At 30.6% G+C, this 14509-nt stretch overlaps 1 protein-coding gene across 1 annotated transcript in view; it reads left to right on the top strand.

Moving 5' to 3' along the window:
• CEP290 (centrosomal protein 290kDa) overlaps positions 1-14509 on the top strand; it is a 63279-nt gene that overhangs the window by 16495 nt on the left and 32275 nt on the right. The window contains exons 15-26 of the mRNA XM_012735141.1: positions 1031-1143; positions 2628-2712; positions 3217-3359; positions 4015-4179; positions 4547-4696; positions 6609-6724; positions 7877-7979; positions 8069-8299; positions 9202-9375; positions 10117-10228; positions 12261-12466; positions 13450-13601. Coding sequence (XP_012590595.1) covers positions 1031-1143; positions 2628-2712; positions 3217-3359; positions 4015-4179; positions 4547-4696; positions 6609-6724; positions 7877-7979; positions 8069-8299; positions 9202-9375; positions 10117-10228; positions 12261-12466; positions 13450-13601 — 1750 coding nt within the window. The remainder of the gene's footprint in view (positions 1-1030; positions 1144-2627; positions 2713-3216; positions 3360-4014; positions 4180-4546; positions 4697-6608; positions 6725-7876; positions 7980-8068; positions 8300-9201; positions 9376-10116; positions 10229-12260; positions 12467-13449; positions 13602-14509) is intronic.

Genomic DNA, 14509 nt, shown 5'->3' on the forward strand with positions numbered 1-14509 from the left:
GGGAGCAGAACAAGCTGACTGAGGAAGTACACTGCTGAGGGGAGCAGCGGGCAGGTCAGGAGAGGTCTGCCACGCTATGTGGTCACCTCTGGGGCGGGAATCGAACTCATGTTGAAGTGGCTTTAGCTTCATGGTTCAGTGCTTTAAGCCACTGCGCCACCAGGGAGGGTCTGAGATCTGAATTTTTTGGTCTGAGAATATTATCATTACATTTTCCTGGTTCTACTTGTAAGCTTAATGTGTGGAAATAATGACCCAATGACATTGGATTCAGCCTAACATCTGAAATAAGTAAAAAAATAATAATAATAATTAATAATTAAGCTAGTAAACAAAAACCAATCTTTATCTTTAGAATTATATACTTTTGAAAAATTCACAGTACCCATTAATTTCTGTACAATCCAAATACGATGTAATTAATAATAGAACTTCGTAATTTTTTCAATATTTTCCTTTTCTGTCGTTCTCTCCCTTTAAAACATTATAAATGTTCTATACTAAGTGAAAGTAATGTTACATTGATAAAATTCACATTGGGTGAGTTTACCTTGCTATCAGGAGAAGTTAAGTTTCATCATAGAAATTGCATCCCATTTCCAGGGAAACCATATAAAGGAACGATTTATTATTTGGCCATAGTCAGCAGGTATCTGAGTAACAGATGTTTTGTTTGTTTTTGATAATACCTTAAAAATTGTCTAGAAGGGATACACTTCATATTTTATTAGTATGTTAATGAGCTTACCCATCATCATGATTTTTGTTTCTTTATGCTATTTTAGTGCTTACTAGTAAAGTCTATGCAGAATGGGCAAAAACTGATAAGAAAGATAAAATTCACTTTCATTACTTTCTTGTTAATATCTTAAAGTGAGTAGAACAAAACATTGTGAAGTCTATATGTGGAGTAAGGATTTTTGTAGATTATTCTTTTACCTGTAGTTAAAACTTGATTATAGTTTTAAAGAATAAAATATTAGAATTAGAGTTTTTTTGTGGTTCTAATTGTTAATTCCTTCATATATAGGTTTAAATGTTGAGAATATGAGCCTAACTGAAAATTATTCTCAAGAGAATAGACTAGAAGAAAGAAAACTTGATTTTATGAACCTCAAAAATCTGAGTGAAACACAAGCAAAGGTGAGCAGTGAAGTATGATAAAAGAATAATAAAAAGTTTTCATCACTTCTTTTATTTCTACCCACTTTATCTCAGTTTAGACATTACTTTTTTATAGTTGTTGTCTTATTTTAAATAACGTGTTGATCCAAAGATTGATTAACAAGACATTATTTACTCTAAATGCAGATTAGGAGGTCAGATAAAATAGAACTGCTGCATAAGAGACCGTCACTCAGTATTCTACAGTCATATGAGAATGAACCACAGGAGAATGTGACCACAGAATCATTGTCAATACAGTCTGAAATTCATCACAGTGTAGAAAGTGAAATGAATCCTATTGCCTCTTTAAGTAGACAGTCCTCATCTATACAAGTAAAAGATAACTATTCACCTCCAGGAACTATTACAATAAGAGAGATTTTTAAAGCACCCTGTCTACAATCTCTAAGAAATCTAGAATCATTAGTCAATCTCTTTAGTAGGGAGAGTCATGACGACATAAATGAGTACTTGTACTCTTTTTCTGATGAGTCTATGAAGAAAGAGTCAAGAAGCCATCAGGCACTTGGGAACATTCATTTCACACAAAAAAGTGAATCAGCTGAACAAGCCTTAACAGCAGCTTCAGACTTACTGCAGAAGTTATCACTTAGGCAAAAATCTACAATATTTTCTCAACAAATTCATGTTAATAGAGCTGACATGGATAAATCACAAGTAGCAACATCAGAAGATGAAAAGACTTATAACCAAGTAAAATATGCTGAAACCAATTTGAAAGAAGATATAAAAAGAAGTGAAGTGCCCTTACAGACAGAGATTTTGAAAAGTAAATTTGAAGTTAATCTTTCAGACCCTGTGCCAGTTATTGTACAATCAAAATTATCTCAGATAGATCCACTTGAAAATCTTATAGACCAGCTACGGAGAGAACTAGTATTTCTTAGATCTCAGGTGAGCTTTCCTCCAAATTGCCTTCCTACTTTTACTAATTTTTTTTTTCCTTGTGTAATAATTATAAGTTCTCTAAAAATTTTAAGATCATTAACAATACTTTACACATACTCTACTTTTTAAAAAATCTAAAATACAATTCACTTGCTATGAATCCATTGACATGCCTAATTAACTTTTTTTAGAATGAAGCCATAGCACAGGATTTATTGATTAAAGAAGCACAGAGTAGAAATGCAGAAAGAGAGCTTGAACATCACAGAAGCCAGGCAGAACAGGTACTGTAAAGGCAGAACATTAAAGAGAAGACTGGTAATAAAGGCACAAACTTTCATTGTCTGCATTTGCCACGTGTCACTTAGTAGAGGGAGGCAGGGGGGAGATAATCAACATCTGTTTAACCTTTTGATTTTATTGTTATGGTTGCCACAGTGTCTCTACAGCTTGTTTTTGGTGTATTGTACCTTAATGGATCAATTTTTTAAAATACTTCCGACTATAGACAACTGTAATATTTTCTAAAAGTTTTTTTAAATTTTTTTTAGAATGAAATTCTTTCAAAAGAGCTAACTGAAAAGGAAAGAGATTTAGAAAGAAGTAAAACAGTAGTAGTCAAATTTCAGAATAAATGTAAGTTACCACTTATTTTTCAGTGTGTATTTATCCTACATGTCTGAAAGAACTGTAATGCATCCTATATTTTCTTGTATGTTTTAGACCTGTGTACATCTATAATAGATAGATTTCTAGTCTTCATTGATCCATTTGATTTGTCAAATTTATTTTCAGAGAATGTTATTAAAGTAAATGCCTGTAGCAATAAATAGTTTTTCTTTTTTTTCTAATTAAAGTGAAGTTAGCAAAACAGATTTATAAGATAATATAAGTGAAGGCAGCATATGCTTTTAATTTATTTAGTTATGATATATAAATAATATTTTTATAGGAACATCATTCAAATCAGTATGCCTGTTAACTTCTCACACACTGAACTTTATAGTTGAATTTTTTCTATATTTACATTTGCATTTTACAAATGAAATATTTTTCCTATATGTTATTATTTGTCATCTGTAAGAATAGTGTAAATTGTGAAAACATCTTTTCATTTGTGGGAAAAACATGTCATTTTAGTAAAAGAATTGGTTGAAGAAAATAAGCAACTTGAAGAAGGTATGAAAGAAATATTGCAAGCTATTAAAGAAATGCAGAAAGATCCTGATGTTAAAGGAGGAGAAACTTCTCTAATTATCCCTAGTCTTGAAAGACTAGTTAATGTAAGTTATATCTCTTCTTATTAATGGTTTATATTTTGGTTGCTTTATCACTGTAAAGATCTTGTTTCACTGTCTGTTGGTCTCTATAGTCTCTGCTAAGATATTTACTGTCATGATGTCATGGTTCCTCTCTATGTGATATGTGTATCTTCTCAGGTTTTTTTCAAAACTTTATGTTTACTATAAAGTGATTTGCTGTGCATGTGTTTATGTGCACATACATTTGTAGATATGATTGTGCATTGATCTCTTGTTTGAGGTATGCTGAATTTCTTGACTCTTTACTTTTTACTTGTGCTGCTGTTCATAATGGGTCTGTTACAACTTTTTGAGTCAAGAAAATCATTTGATACTAACATGCAAAGGACCACTGAGCCCCGGTCATGTTACACCTATCCATTTATTTTCCAATGTACCAGTCTACTAGAAAGTAGGTAAATGTTTGCTAATGTTCAGTTGTTACACTTAGCAATACTGATGTAAATTAAGTTAGAATTTTGAAAATTTAAAATCATGAATAACAAATAGGCTTGGCATCTTTTTTTGTTATACAGTGGAGATAGTAAAATGCATGTTTCAATTTTATTTATAAGTATATTTGCCTTTACTAGGACTTAAGTGTTTTTCTTCACATTTCCTAATTTAAATATATTAGGCCATAGAATCAAAAAATGCAGAAGGAATCTTTGATGCCAATCTTCATTTGAAAGCTCAAGTTGATCAACTTACTGGGAGGAATGAAGAATTAAGACAAGAGCTCAGGGAATCTCGGAAGGAGGCTATGAATTATTCTCAGCAGTTGGCAAAAGCAAATTTAAAGGTGAGAGTTTTATTAGATAAAAACAATTCTAGCTTATGAACATACACTTAATGTGAAACTTTCAGTTATTTTAAATGACTGATAGAAGTATCTAGTGGATTCTTTCAATATCAAGATAGCTCCTACTTAGACTGTCTTGTATAAAAGACAAATAAGCCTTATTTATTAAAAAAAATTGTAAGAATCAAAGTTTATCTCTAAGCATTTCTAAATAGAAATTAAAGTGTGGTTTAATTAATTCCTGGCAAGGAATTAATATACATATACTTTTAAAATATATTCAGTAAGAATTAGGTTACTACTTTTAAATTTGTGACTCTTTGGATGTAAAGAATGTGAGTCTCATTCCTGAATTGTTTGTTTCCAGATAGATCATCTTGAAAAAGAAACCGAGCTCTTACGGAAATCCAAAGAATCAAATATTGTTTTTAAAGGAATAGACTTACCTGAAGGGATAGCACCATCTAGTGCCAACATCATTAATGCACAGAATGAGTATTTGATACGCCTGTTACAGGTACTGAAGAATTTACATGGAAATAACAGAAAGCATTAATATTGTATTTAACTTAGTCTTCATGTAACTTCAGTTTCCAAAATATTAACAATGAGATATATTTTAATGGATTTTCATGCTAAATGGAATATCATGAATAAGATCAGTTTATACCATCATCTTCATGGGGTGTGTATTACATTCTTGTTGTGTGTGTCATTTATATGAAATATGTGACCGACCAGTAGAATAGCATGTGGGTACTATTAGGTCGTAATGTGTAAATAAGATGATCACTTTTATTTGTTGCTGGTTGGGAAAACAACTCAAGTGAATAAAATCTGAGCAGCTATTTTAGTAAAATGATTAAAATTATTCTCTTTTTATATTCAAACTGTTAAAAAAAAAAGGTTTTAAGTCAAATTTTCTTTTATTTGTCTCTTTCCTTTACTAATTAATCCACCAGCAAATTAAAATGGATGATGCTTGCTCTAGATTTGTTTCTAGGTTTTGCTGTCTATATCATGGTAATTATGCATGGCCTAATGTGAGACAGCTTTTCTTTATATCTAAAATATGAAGACCTTATTATCATATGAAGACCTTATTATCATGTTACAAATACTATTACAAAAGTGTTAGGATAGTTAAAACTATATTTATAATTATAAGCGCTACTGTTTTCCTCTTATATGATCCATATGTGAATATACTTGAATAATGATTATCATCAAATACTTCCTTTTGTATTTGGAAATTACATCAGCATTTCTGAATATTGAAATTTGTAAGTTTTCTAAGTCAGAAAGTCACATCCTTAGCTATGTAATAGAATATTACTTTTTAAATCATGTTATATTTATAGTTAATTACATTAAACTTGTAAATTTTAGTGCTGTATCATTTCTCTTTAGCATTGTGGGAACAGTGTCAACAAACAATATGGCATTGTCATGTTGCTTGAGATAAAATTCATGTTTTTTTAGCATTATATAAAAAAGGCCTGAGAACAGTGGTAAATTAGAGAGCATCAACTGGGAATATGAAAGCCTGTCCAGAGTAGCACTGACGGTGACAGGCTTATGAGACCTCCCAGAATAAGTAGCAGAGTCCCAGAGACAAACTGCACCTCAGATGTTGGCTCTGTAGAGAAGTCAAGTACCTGGCAAAAAGCTTGACTAGTGAATTTCTTAATGTTAAATCAGTTACTTAATCTTTCTAAGTTACAACTTCTCATCTTAAAAATGAAATAATTGGAAGGATAAACTGAGTGGAGGCATGATTATATGGGTTCACAAAAGGATTTGTGGGAATGAGAGACTAGAGGTAAGGTTGTAGCTGTCTGGTAATTTGTGTGGTTACTACAACTATCCATACAATAAAAATAATTTCGCCTGTTTTGTAAACTAAAGATGTTCAAAAAGAAGTGATCCTTGTTGCTTATAGAAATAGTGACAGTTCTCTTTTGATGGTTTTTTATCATTTTGTTTGAATTTGAGTTTAGCCTTTGAACTTATTTATTAAATATTTTTGAATGTTGCATTAACATTGGTTTACGTCACTGTTTGCATTATAGCAGAGTAGGATCCGATCCCCTGTTGTCACCTGGTTGCTATTAGCGCACCATCGCCAAAGAATTCATAGTCCACCACCATGGACCCCTGTGTTCCTTCCTGCCTTTGTTCTTGTCCCTCCTCTTTTTCCTCCCCTTTTGGTTGTCCCGTTCTACAGTCAGTTTTCAAGGATTAGCTTTCAGTTTGGTTTTATATGAATCTTAGTTTCTCTATGTTCTTCATATAAGGAATGCCATCTGTTATTTGTCTTCTGAGTGATTTCACTTTGCATAAACCCCTCCAGCACCATCCAGGGTGCTGCAAATGGCATAAAAGTGTGTTCTAATGCTTTCTCATTTTTATTTCTAAATAATTTTTAGGAACTAGAATATAAAGAAAAGAATTTAAAGAATTTAGAAGATTCTCTTGAGGATTATAACAGAAAATTTGCAGTAATTCGTCATCAACAAAGCTTATTATATAAAGAATATCTAAGGTATAGTTATTAACATAGCATTATAAATATAATTGTAGCACATTCTTATTCATGATGAAAATAATGTAAAAGTACTTACATATTTTGTGTTAGTCTTTCCTCTTTCTTTCTCTCTACTTTGTATCTTAGTTTTCTTATCTATAAGATTCTGATAGTACATATATATATATATATATTTATATAAGAGTTATAAAAGAAATTAATTCTATGAAAATGCTTATATATGAACATTTTGTAAATGTCAGCTGCTAGTATCATCTTCTTCATCACTGCCAGCATTACTCATATTTTCATAAGAAACTAAAATGCTTCTCCTTGTCTCTGATTTTGTTTACATCAATAGAATAATGTCCTTAGTAATTAGAATATCAAATCAAAGGTGATTTAAACAGAAACCTAAAGTTAATTATAGAGTCGGTCCTATTTATGGGTGGTCAATACTCCTACTGTAGTTTATAATAGATGCCACCACCACAGGGCAGAGGCATTTTTTACACATAACTTTTTAGTTTCAGATAACATGTTTTTCAGAGGCTTCTGGCAGACTAAGGTGCAGATCTCACTAGTCAGAATAGGGCTAATGAACTGTCCAACTCATATGTCCAGTTCTGAGCTACTGAGTAGCAAAGATGATGATGTTGATGCCCCTATAATTGGGATATGTCAAGCAGATGATTATGGTATGTCTCTTAGGTAGGCAGTAGTAGATTCCAGGACATTTATTATATCTAATAATTTAAATTTCTTTCTCTTTTATATAATGTGCAAATATTTAACAGCCAAACAGAAGAGTAGTGTCAGAATTCTGAGGCTTTATTTCCAGTATTAGCTTAGGTTATGGACTTTCTTCATCTTACTCTCCTTTTTATAAATACTACAGTATTAAATGTCAGATAGTTTATTGTTACAATTCTAAGGTGATGATTCAGGGAATAATGAAAGTAATTTGATAAAATAATTTCATCTTGTAATTATTAAAGGAAAATATTACTTTTACATTACATCCTTTTAGCATGGACTTGACTTCTTATGTTGTCTGATGAGTCATAGCTATGATAGCTCTTATATTATGAAAAATTTAAACTTCATAACCTATAGTTACCACTATTTATTATTTCATTAGTCTAGTGGGGTTATTTTTATTTTTTTAAGTGAAAAGGAGACCTGGAAAACAGACTCTGAAACTATGAAAATGGAAAAGAAAAAACTTGAGGATCAAATCCAACAAGATGCTATAAAAGTAAAAGAATACAATGTAAGTAAAACACTTTGAAAATCACTATATAATATTGAACAAACTATATTAGCTATATTCAACAACTAATGAAATGCATCTTTGTACAGAATTTGCTCAGTGCTCTTCAGATGGATACAGATGAAATGAAAAAAGCATTTTCAGAAAACAGTAGAAAAATCACAGTCTTGCAAGTGAATGAAAAGTCACTCATAAGGCAGTATACTACTTTAGTAGAAATGGAACGTCAGCTTAGAAAAGAAAATGGGAAACAGAAGAATGAGTTAATGTCAATGGAAGCTGAAGTTGGTGAAAAAATTGGACATTTGCAACGATTTAAGGTACATATTTTTTTTCTTCACCTCTGAAAATTTTCAAATGTAAAAAAGAAAATAAGGTACAATAGATTTTTCACCCTGATTAATAGTTAACATTTATTGCATTCTACTATAATTGTTTCATCTCTTTTTTGTAGTGATATGTATTATAGACATTTACCTCTAAATATTTTAGTGTGCATCTCTATAAAATAAACTTTTTTGTGTGTACATAACCAGAAACTGTGTCACACCTACCAAAATTGTATTAATTCCCTTATCTGTTATACTGTCCATATTCAAATGTCCTCACTTATTCCAGAATCCACTCAAGAATTCTGCATTATATTGACTGTTAATTTCAATAAGTAAATTTAGATTCTTTTGTGGACTTTTTTTTTTCTGAAAAAATATTGATTTGTGTGTTTAAGTTTACATCTACCTCTATCCATTGTAGTCCCTAAAACTTAGCTCTGAAGTCTTCTTTATATTCATGTACACACAGCAATGTTTTATACTTTTAAAAACTACTTTATATTGCTTCACTTTAAGAGATAGAATGTCTGGTAATATGCAGAAATAGTTAAGCTGTAAAAGTTAATCTGTATTGATATTAATTCTGTGATTCTATTGTCAAAAAATAAATTTTTATGTTTTTTAATCTCAGAGATTTGGAAAACCCATCAAAAATACTTTTTCTTTTCTTTTTTTTTTTTTTTTTGCTGCTTAGCTTTCCTCAAGTTAACTGAATTTGATTTAATTATGATGGACTATAAAATAATTCCATTTATTTTTATTATAATTAAAAATTTCCAATATTATTTCTTTTAAAAGGAAAGTTTTTCTTTTAAGTATATCCTCAAAAATGGTGAGTATTTCATGAGAAAAATTACACCAACCTAACTTGTTCTTTCTTATTTACATAGGAAATGGCTGTCTTCAAGATTGCAGCTCTCCAGAAGGTTATAGATAATAGCGTCTCTCTGTCTGAACTAGAGTTGGCCAATAAGCAATATAATGACCTCACTGCTAAGTACAGGGACCTTTTACAAAAAGATAATATGCTTGTTCAAAGAACAAATAACTTGGAACACTTAGAGGTAAGCTTATATGATTTTGAGCTTTGCATTATTAGCTACTCTTCTTTGGTAATGTCTTATTTACAGGTGTGGAATGACTTCTGGAGAACTTTATTCAGGTTATCCTCCTTAGCCCACTTTCATGATTCAACTGAATTAAACTTCTCTCCACCAGGCATTTTAAATGAGTGGAGCATATTATTCATGGAGCATATTATTCATGGAGCATATTAGATATGATAATCAAAGGAGGATTATCAACAAGTACCTATGCTTTTTTCTTACTCCTGACTCCACTGTATATTTTTCTTTCATAGATTTCTGTCCCTTGAATGGTTGTAGCTAGGAATGGGTGAGATATTAATGACTCTTCCATCAGCGAGCTTAGCAAATTCCCATTTTTATTCTGAGGAGATGCTACAGAGTAGAATGGAATATCTTAAGTTTTATTAAAACAGTGTGAATATGGCCTGGAACCATTCTCTTCTGACCATTTGACCTCCCTATCTTTTACAGTAGGCAAAACAATGTTTGTGAAAAGTAGGAGCTTATGTACTTTGTGTTATTCTTTTTAATGATACTATCATTGGAATGATATTTTAAAATGGTGTTTCATGTATAAGTGGGGGGGGGCTTCTAATTTTATTAAAAAAATAGATTGTGCAGTTTTAGAGAATATTAATAAAGGTAAGACAATGTTGCTTCTGTGCTCTTAGTCTGATTTACAATAGAGTTTCTCAGTGATGTTTCTGTCTTATTCAGTGTGAAAATGCATCCCTAAAAGAACAAATGGAATCTATAAATAAAGAACTAGAGATTACCAAGGAAAAACTTCACACTATTGAACAAGCTTGGGAACAAGAAACTAAGTTAGGTTAGTATTGTACATTGATGATGCATAATGCATAACAGTTAATATTTTACCTACAAAGCCCCTTTTCTATACAAGAAGAGAAGGAAATATTTCTTAAAAGTAAACTCTGCCAAAAAGTTTAATTTAGCAGGTAGTACTTGTACTAATCTATGAATATTTGTTTTTAGTTTCTTATGCTAGATTTGTTCCTAATGAAGTTACATATGCTTAAAATTTGTAACTGAGCATTTGGCATTTTGAATCATTTAGCAATCAAGACTCATGATAATTTTGAAATTCCTGTTTTTAATAGTATTATGATATTTTATTATGTATAAGTTATCCTGGGTTAACTTCAATTTATATTTTTAAATTAAAAGACCACCATAAAACATCAAGGAAAATTAAAAAAATTCTATTGTCTATAGTTACAAAATAATACACTATATTTTGTATTAGCTTTTGTATGCTTATACATTTTAGATACTTCATAGTAAGAGTGTCATTAAATTCTGTTTTCATGTAGATATCAAAAACATTTTCATATTCTATTCATCATAGTTTTGATAAGTTATAAATATACATCTGCTGTTCTACTGTGAGTGATTAAATTACTAGCTTTTTTATATTTGCTATTGCCTATAGTGCTGCATTGAACATCTTTATATATCTTAACATATTCCTGGCCCAGAGGGTATTAAAATTTTTTAAACTCCTGTCGGAGAATGCATGTTAGTTTTTCAAATGTTTATCTTTGTTTACAACATTAAGATAATTTTATATCATTAGCATGTGCTTTATAATTTTCAAATAAATTTGATGCTTTGGATACTGTTTTTATCTTCCAGAGCTAGAACTCTATCTCTAATCCAGGTTTTACTAGGTAGTGATTTTTTTTTTTAATTTGCAGCTAAGACATAGAGCGACCTAATGTTGGAAAGTCTAAATAAGCCACTTTTAGAAATAGAGCTTTTAATTTTTTAAGAGATGAAAAGTATGTTGACTTCCAGATAGCTTCTACATGAAAGAAAAATCATATTTAAGCTAAGATATAAAGAAGATATTACATACAGTTTTAGTAGGCTCACTCAGGAAGTGCTGAATTCCCTATATAAATGTCTTAATTTTGAAATAGCTTAATTTCTACTAAATGTGTGATTTTATATCACTGAAGTTTTAAAAACATTTATTTCCTGTTGTCCTAACATCTTTGTTTAAATGATCACTAGGTTGGTTTTCTCAACGTAGAAATTGGTTGTCATTGGACTGTTGTTTTTAACTGCTAATAAAACTCACAAACACGAGACCATGCAGATGGCTGGTCCGCTACAGCTCCATTAATGTGCCTCTAAGCTTCCTTGTCAGGGTTTAGCATAGAGTAGACTGGAGAAGAAATTTCATGTTCTTTGGAGACTTATAATTAGTGAATTTTGTTTTCTTTCACTTATGGCGTTTAGGGTTGTCTGATTAAGTCTGTGACTCTAATGGATTGGTTTGCTAATACTTTTAGCTCTTTCAGTAATCTGGTACTGTTAATTATTTTATTAAAAGATACATACAGAACAAAATGAGGCAGACACCAAATTGTTTAATTGTTTGTACTTTCTCCCTATGTATAATAGATATTGGCTTCAGGTTTTACTTTCTAGCTTGACTTTATGAAACTTTAAAAATAGTCATGACACTTACATTAACAAAATAGTTTTACTTACCATTTTACTTCTCATTTTTCCTTCTTTCACTTAACAAAATATTTTACCTTGTTTTGATTCTCTACATGTGATACTACATAACATCTTTTGCATCGTTATTTCAATAGTCTTATGAGGAATATTTTTTATATCATTTGACTAATGAAGAATCACAAGCATCATACAATCAGGAAAGTAACAGAACTAAGACCAGAATCTAGGTCATTCATATTTGACAAGTTTCATGTATGTTCCACCAACCAAACTGCCTCTATATATAACATCTGAAATCTAAAATATATGGGATATAATTTTGATAAGAACAGTATGTATGAGATTGACATAAGTATTGTTGCATGTAGGAAATGAATCTAACATGGATAAGGCAAAAAAATCAATAACCAACAGTGAGATTGTTTCTATTTCAAAAAAAATCACTATGCTGGAGATGAAGGAATTAAACGAAAGGCAGCGGGCTGAACATTCTCAAAAAATGTATGAACACATAAGGACTTCATTAAAGCAAATGGAAGAACGTAATTTTGAATTGGAAACCAAATTTGCTGAGGTTTGACATTACAATTCTTGTACTAGAGTGTAAAGAATTCGTTCTGGTAGACAGTGTTTTCTGTAAGAGGTTTGTCTGTATCTCTGAAGTAGATTATTAATATGGTGTTTGTGTTTCATGTCATGGAAAATGATGTGTTTTCAAATCAAATATTTTTAAAGAAAGCAGTGTTTTCTATGAATTAATTCATATTCTATTTCTCACCAACATTATTTAATATGCAAAATATGTTATTTATTAATGGAATTGCCTCCCCCGAACAGCTCTTAATTTTGCCAATATTTATTGAGTGCTTATTTCATACCAGACACTATTTGGAGGCAGGAGGGTGAGCTATTGCAGAAAATAAAGTAGAATTTGTCTGTCTTTGGGACTTTGCACACTATTAGGAGGCTTTAAACTTTTTCAATGTGGTCATAATTATTAAGTCAACTGGTAATAATGTAGTTTATAATTACTCAACAGTTTATGATGGAGTAGCATTCATAATATTTGTGTCCCCTGAGAAACTGAATTTTTTTCCAAGTTTGTATATAATTTTGTTTATTGTAACTAATCACTAAATATAATTAATGTAACTCTTTGTATATAATTTTGTTTATTGTAACTAATCACTAAATATAATTAATGTAACTCAGATTTATAGATGATGTAATTAAAGTATGAATATACCACATTCCAAGCAAATTAAGAATATCAGATTCAAATATTATCACACTGTGGTTACCTAAACATAAGTGATTTAGAGGAGAATTCACATTTTACCATTTTCCATAATTTGCTCCTACTCTCTCATTTTATCTTGTTTAGTCAATTCTTAGTACTTCACACCAATTCAAATCTGGACTAATGCAAAATAAACTAAACTTTAGTACTTGGTCTTCTTTAGTTTTAGTATTCTAATTTAGCTTAGTAGAGCTAAATTTGAAAGAAGACCTTGCCTAAACTGATGTTTCTGAACATTTTCTGTGACTTTTTCTTAGCTTACTAAAATCAATTTAGAAGCACAGAAGGTGGAACAGATGTTAAGAGATGAATTAGCTGATAGCGTGAGCAAGACATTAAGTGATGCTGACAGGCAACGGATTCTAGAATTAGAGAAGAATGAAATGGAACTAAAAGTTGAAGTGTCAAAGTAAGTGCAAACTTTTATATTCAAACTTTGTGGTCGTTTTATTGCTTGTGTCTGTTCTAACTTGACTTTAAGAATACAAATTACAATGCTGCAGAGGTGATATTTGATACTAGCTTCTTTTTATAAAAATAAAGTTAAATAATATTAACAAGATTGACTTTTTAAAAGTCAATCACACATTATAATATTGAAGAGCAAATTACCTCTCAAGAGTCACATTTTTCAGAGTCCAACAATAATATTGCAGAAAGAACTGAATGTGGAGTCAAGACCTCATGATTTCCAATTCCACATACTAATATTTTGGGGGTGGAGACAGTGTTTTTATTTAAACTCGTTTTATGATACCTCTTCTACTTTTTTTTTTTAAATTGCTGCAATAAAGTGAAAAATTTTAGATTTTAATTTAATCTTCATATGTCAGGCATCTGATCTGTACGGTGCTAGGTGTTGAACATACATTAAGTCACATAATCTTTCTTAATAATTCTGAAGTCATATTATTTTATATTGCATGAGGAAACATTAGTTTAGAACACAAAATATATGTAAGGAATAAATGCTGTGTGCAGGTAGATGCTGTTTACTTTCCTTTGTAATTAGGTTCCACTTCATAGGAAAATATGAGGAACATTAAATTGATCTGCCAAGCACAAATAATTAGTAAATATGTTTTTATTTGTAATGGCTATTAAGATATAGCCATTTTGTGATGAGCCTTGAGAAATCCTTTTGGGGATATCAGTCATTCCCAACCCCTTTAATGGGTTTATGTACCTGAGGAACCTAGGGATTTAAAATTTTTATATTCTTATCTGTACAGTTTTATTAGATAACCCTAATGTCTTATTCTAAATTACCCCCCAAATAACAGATAAATGTTTTATGAGCACAGGTGTACAAGAGGT

The sequence above is a fragment of the Condylura cristata genome, unplaced genomic scaffold, assembly GCF_000260355.1.
Source record: "Condylura cristata isolate star-nosed mole 26May11 unplaced genomic scaffold, ConCri1.0 scaffold00004, whole genome shotgun sequence".
In the NCBI taxonomy this organism is placed as follows: domain Eukaryota; kingdom Metazoa; phylum Chordata; class Mammalia; order Eulipotyphla; family Talpidae; genus Condylura; species Condylura cristata.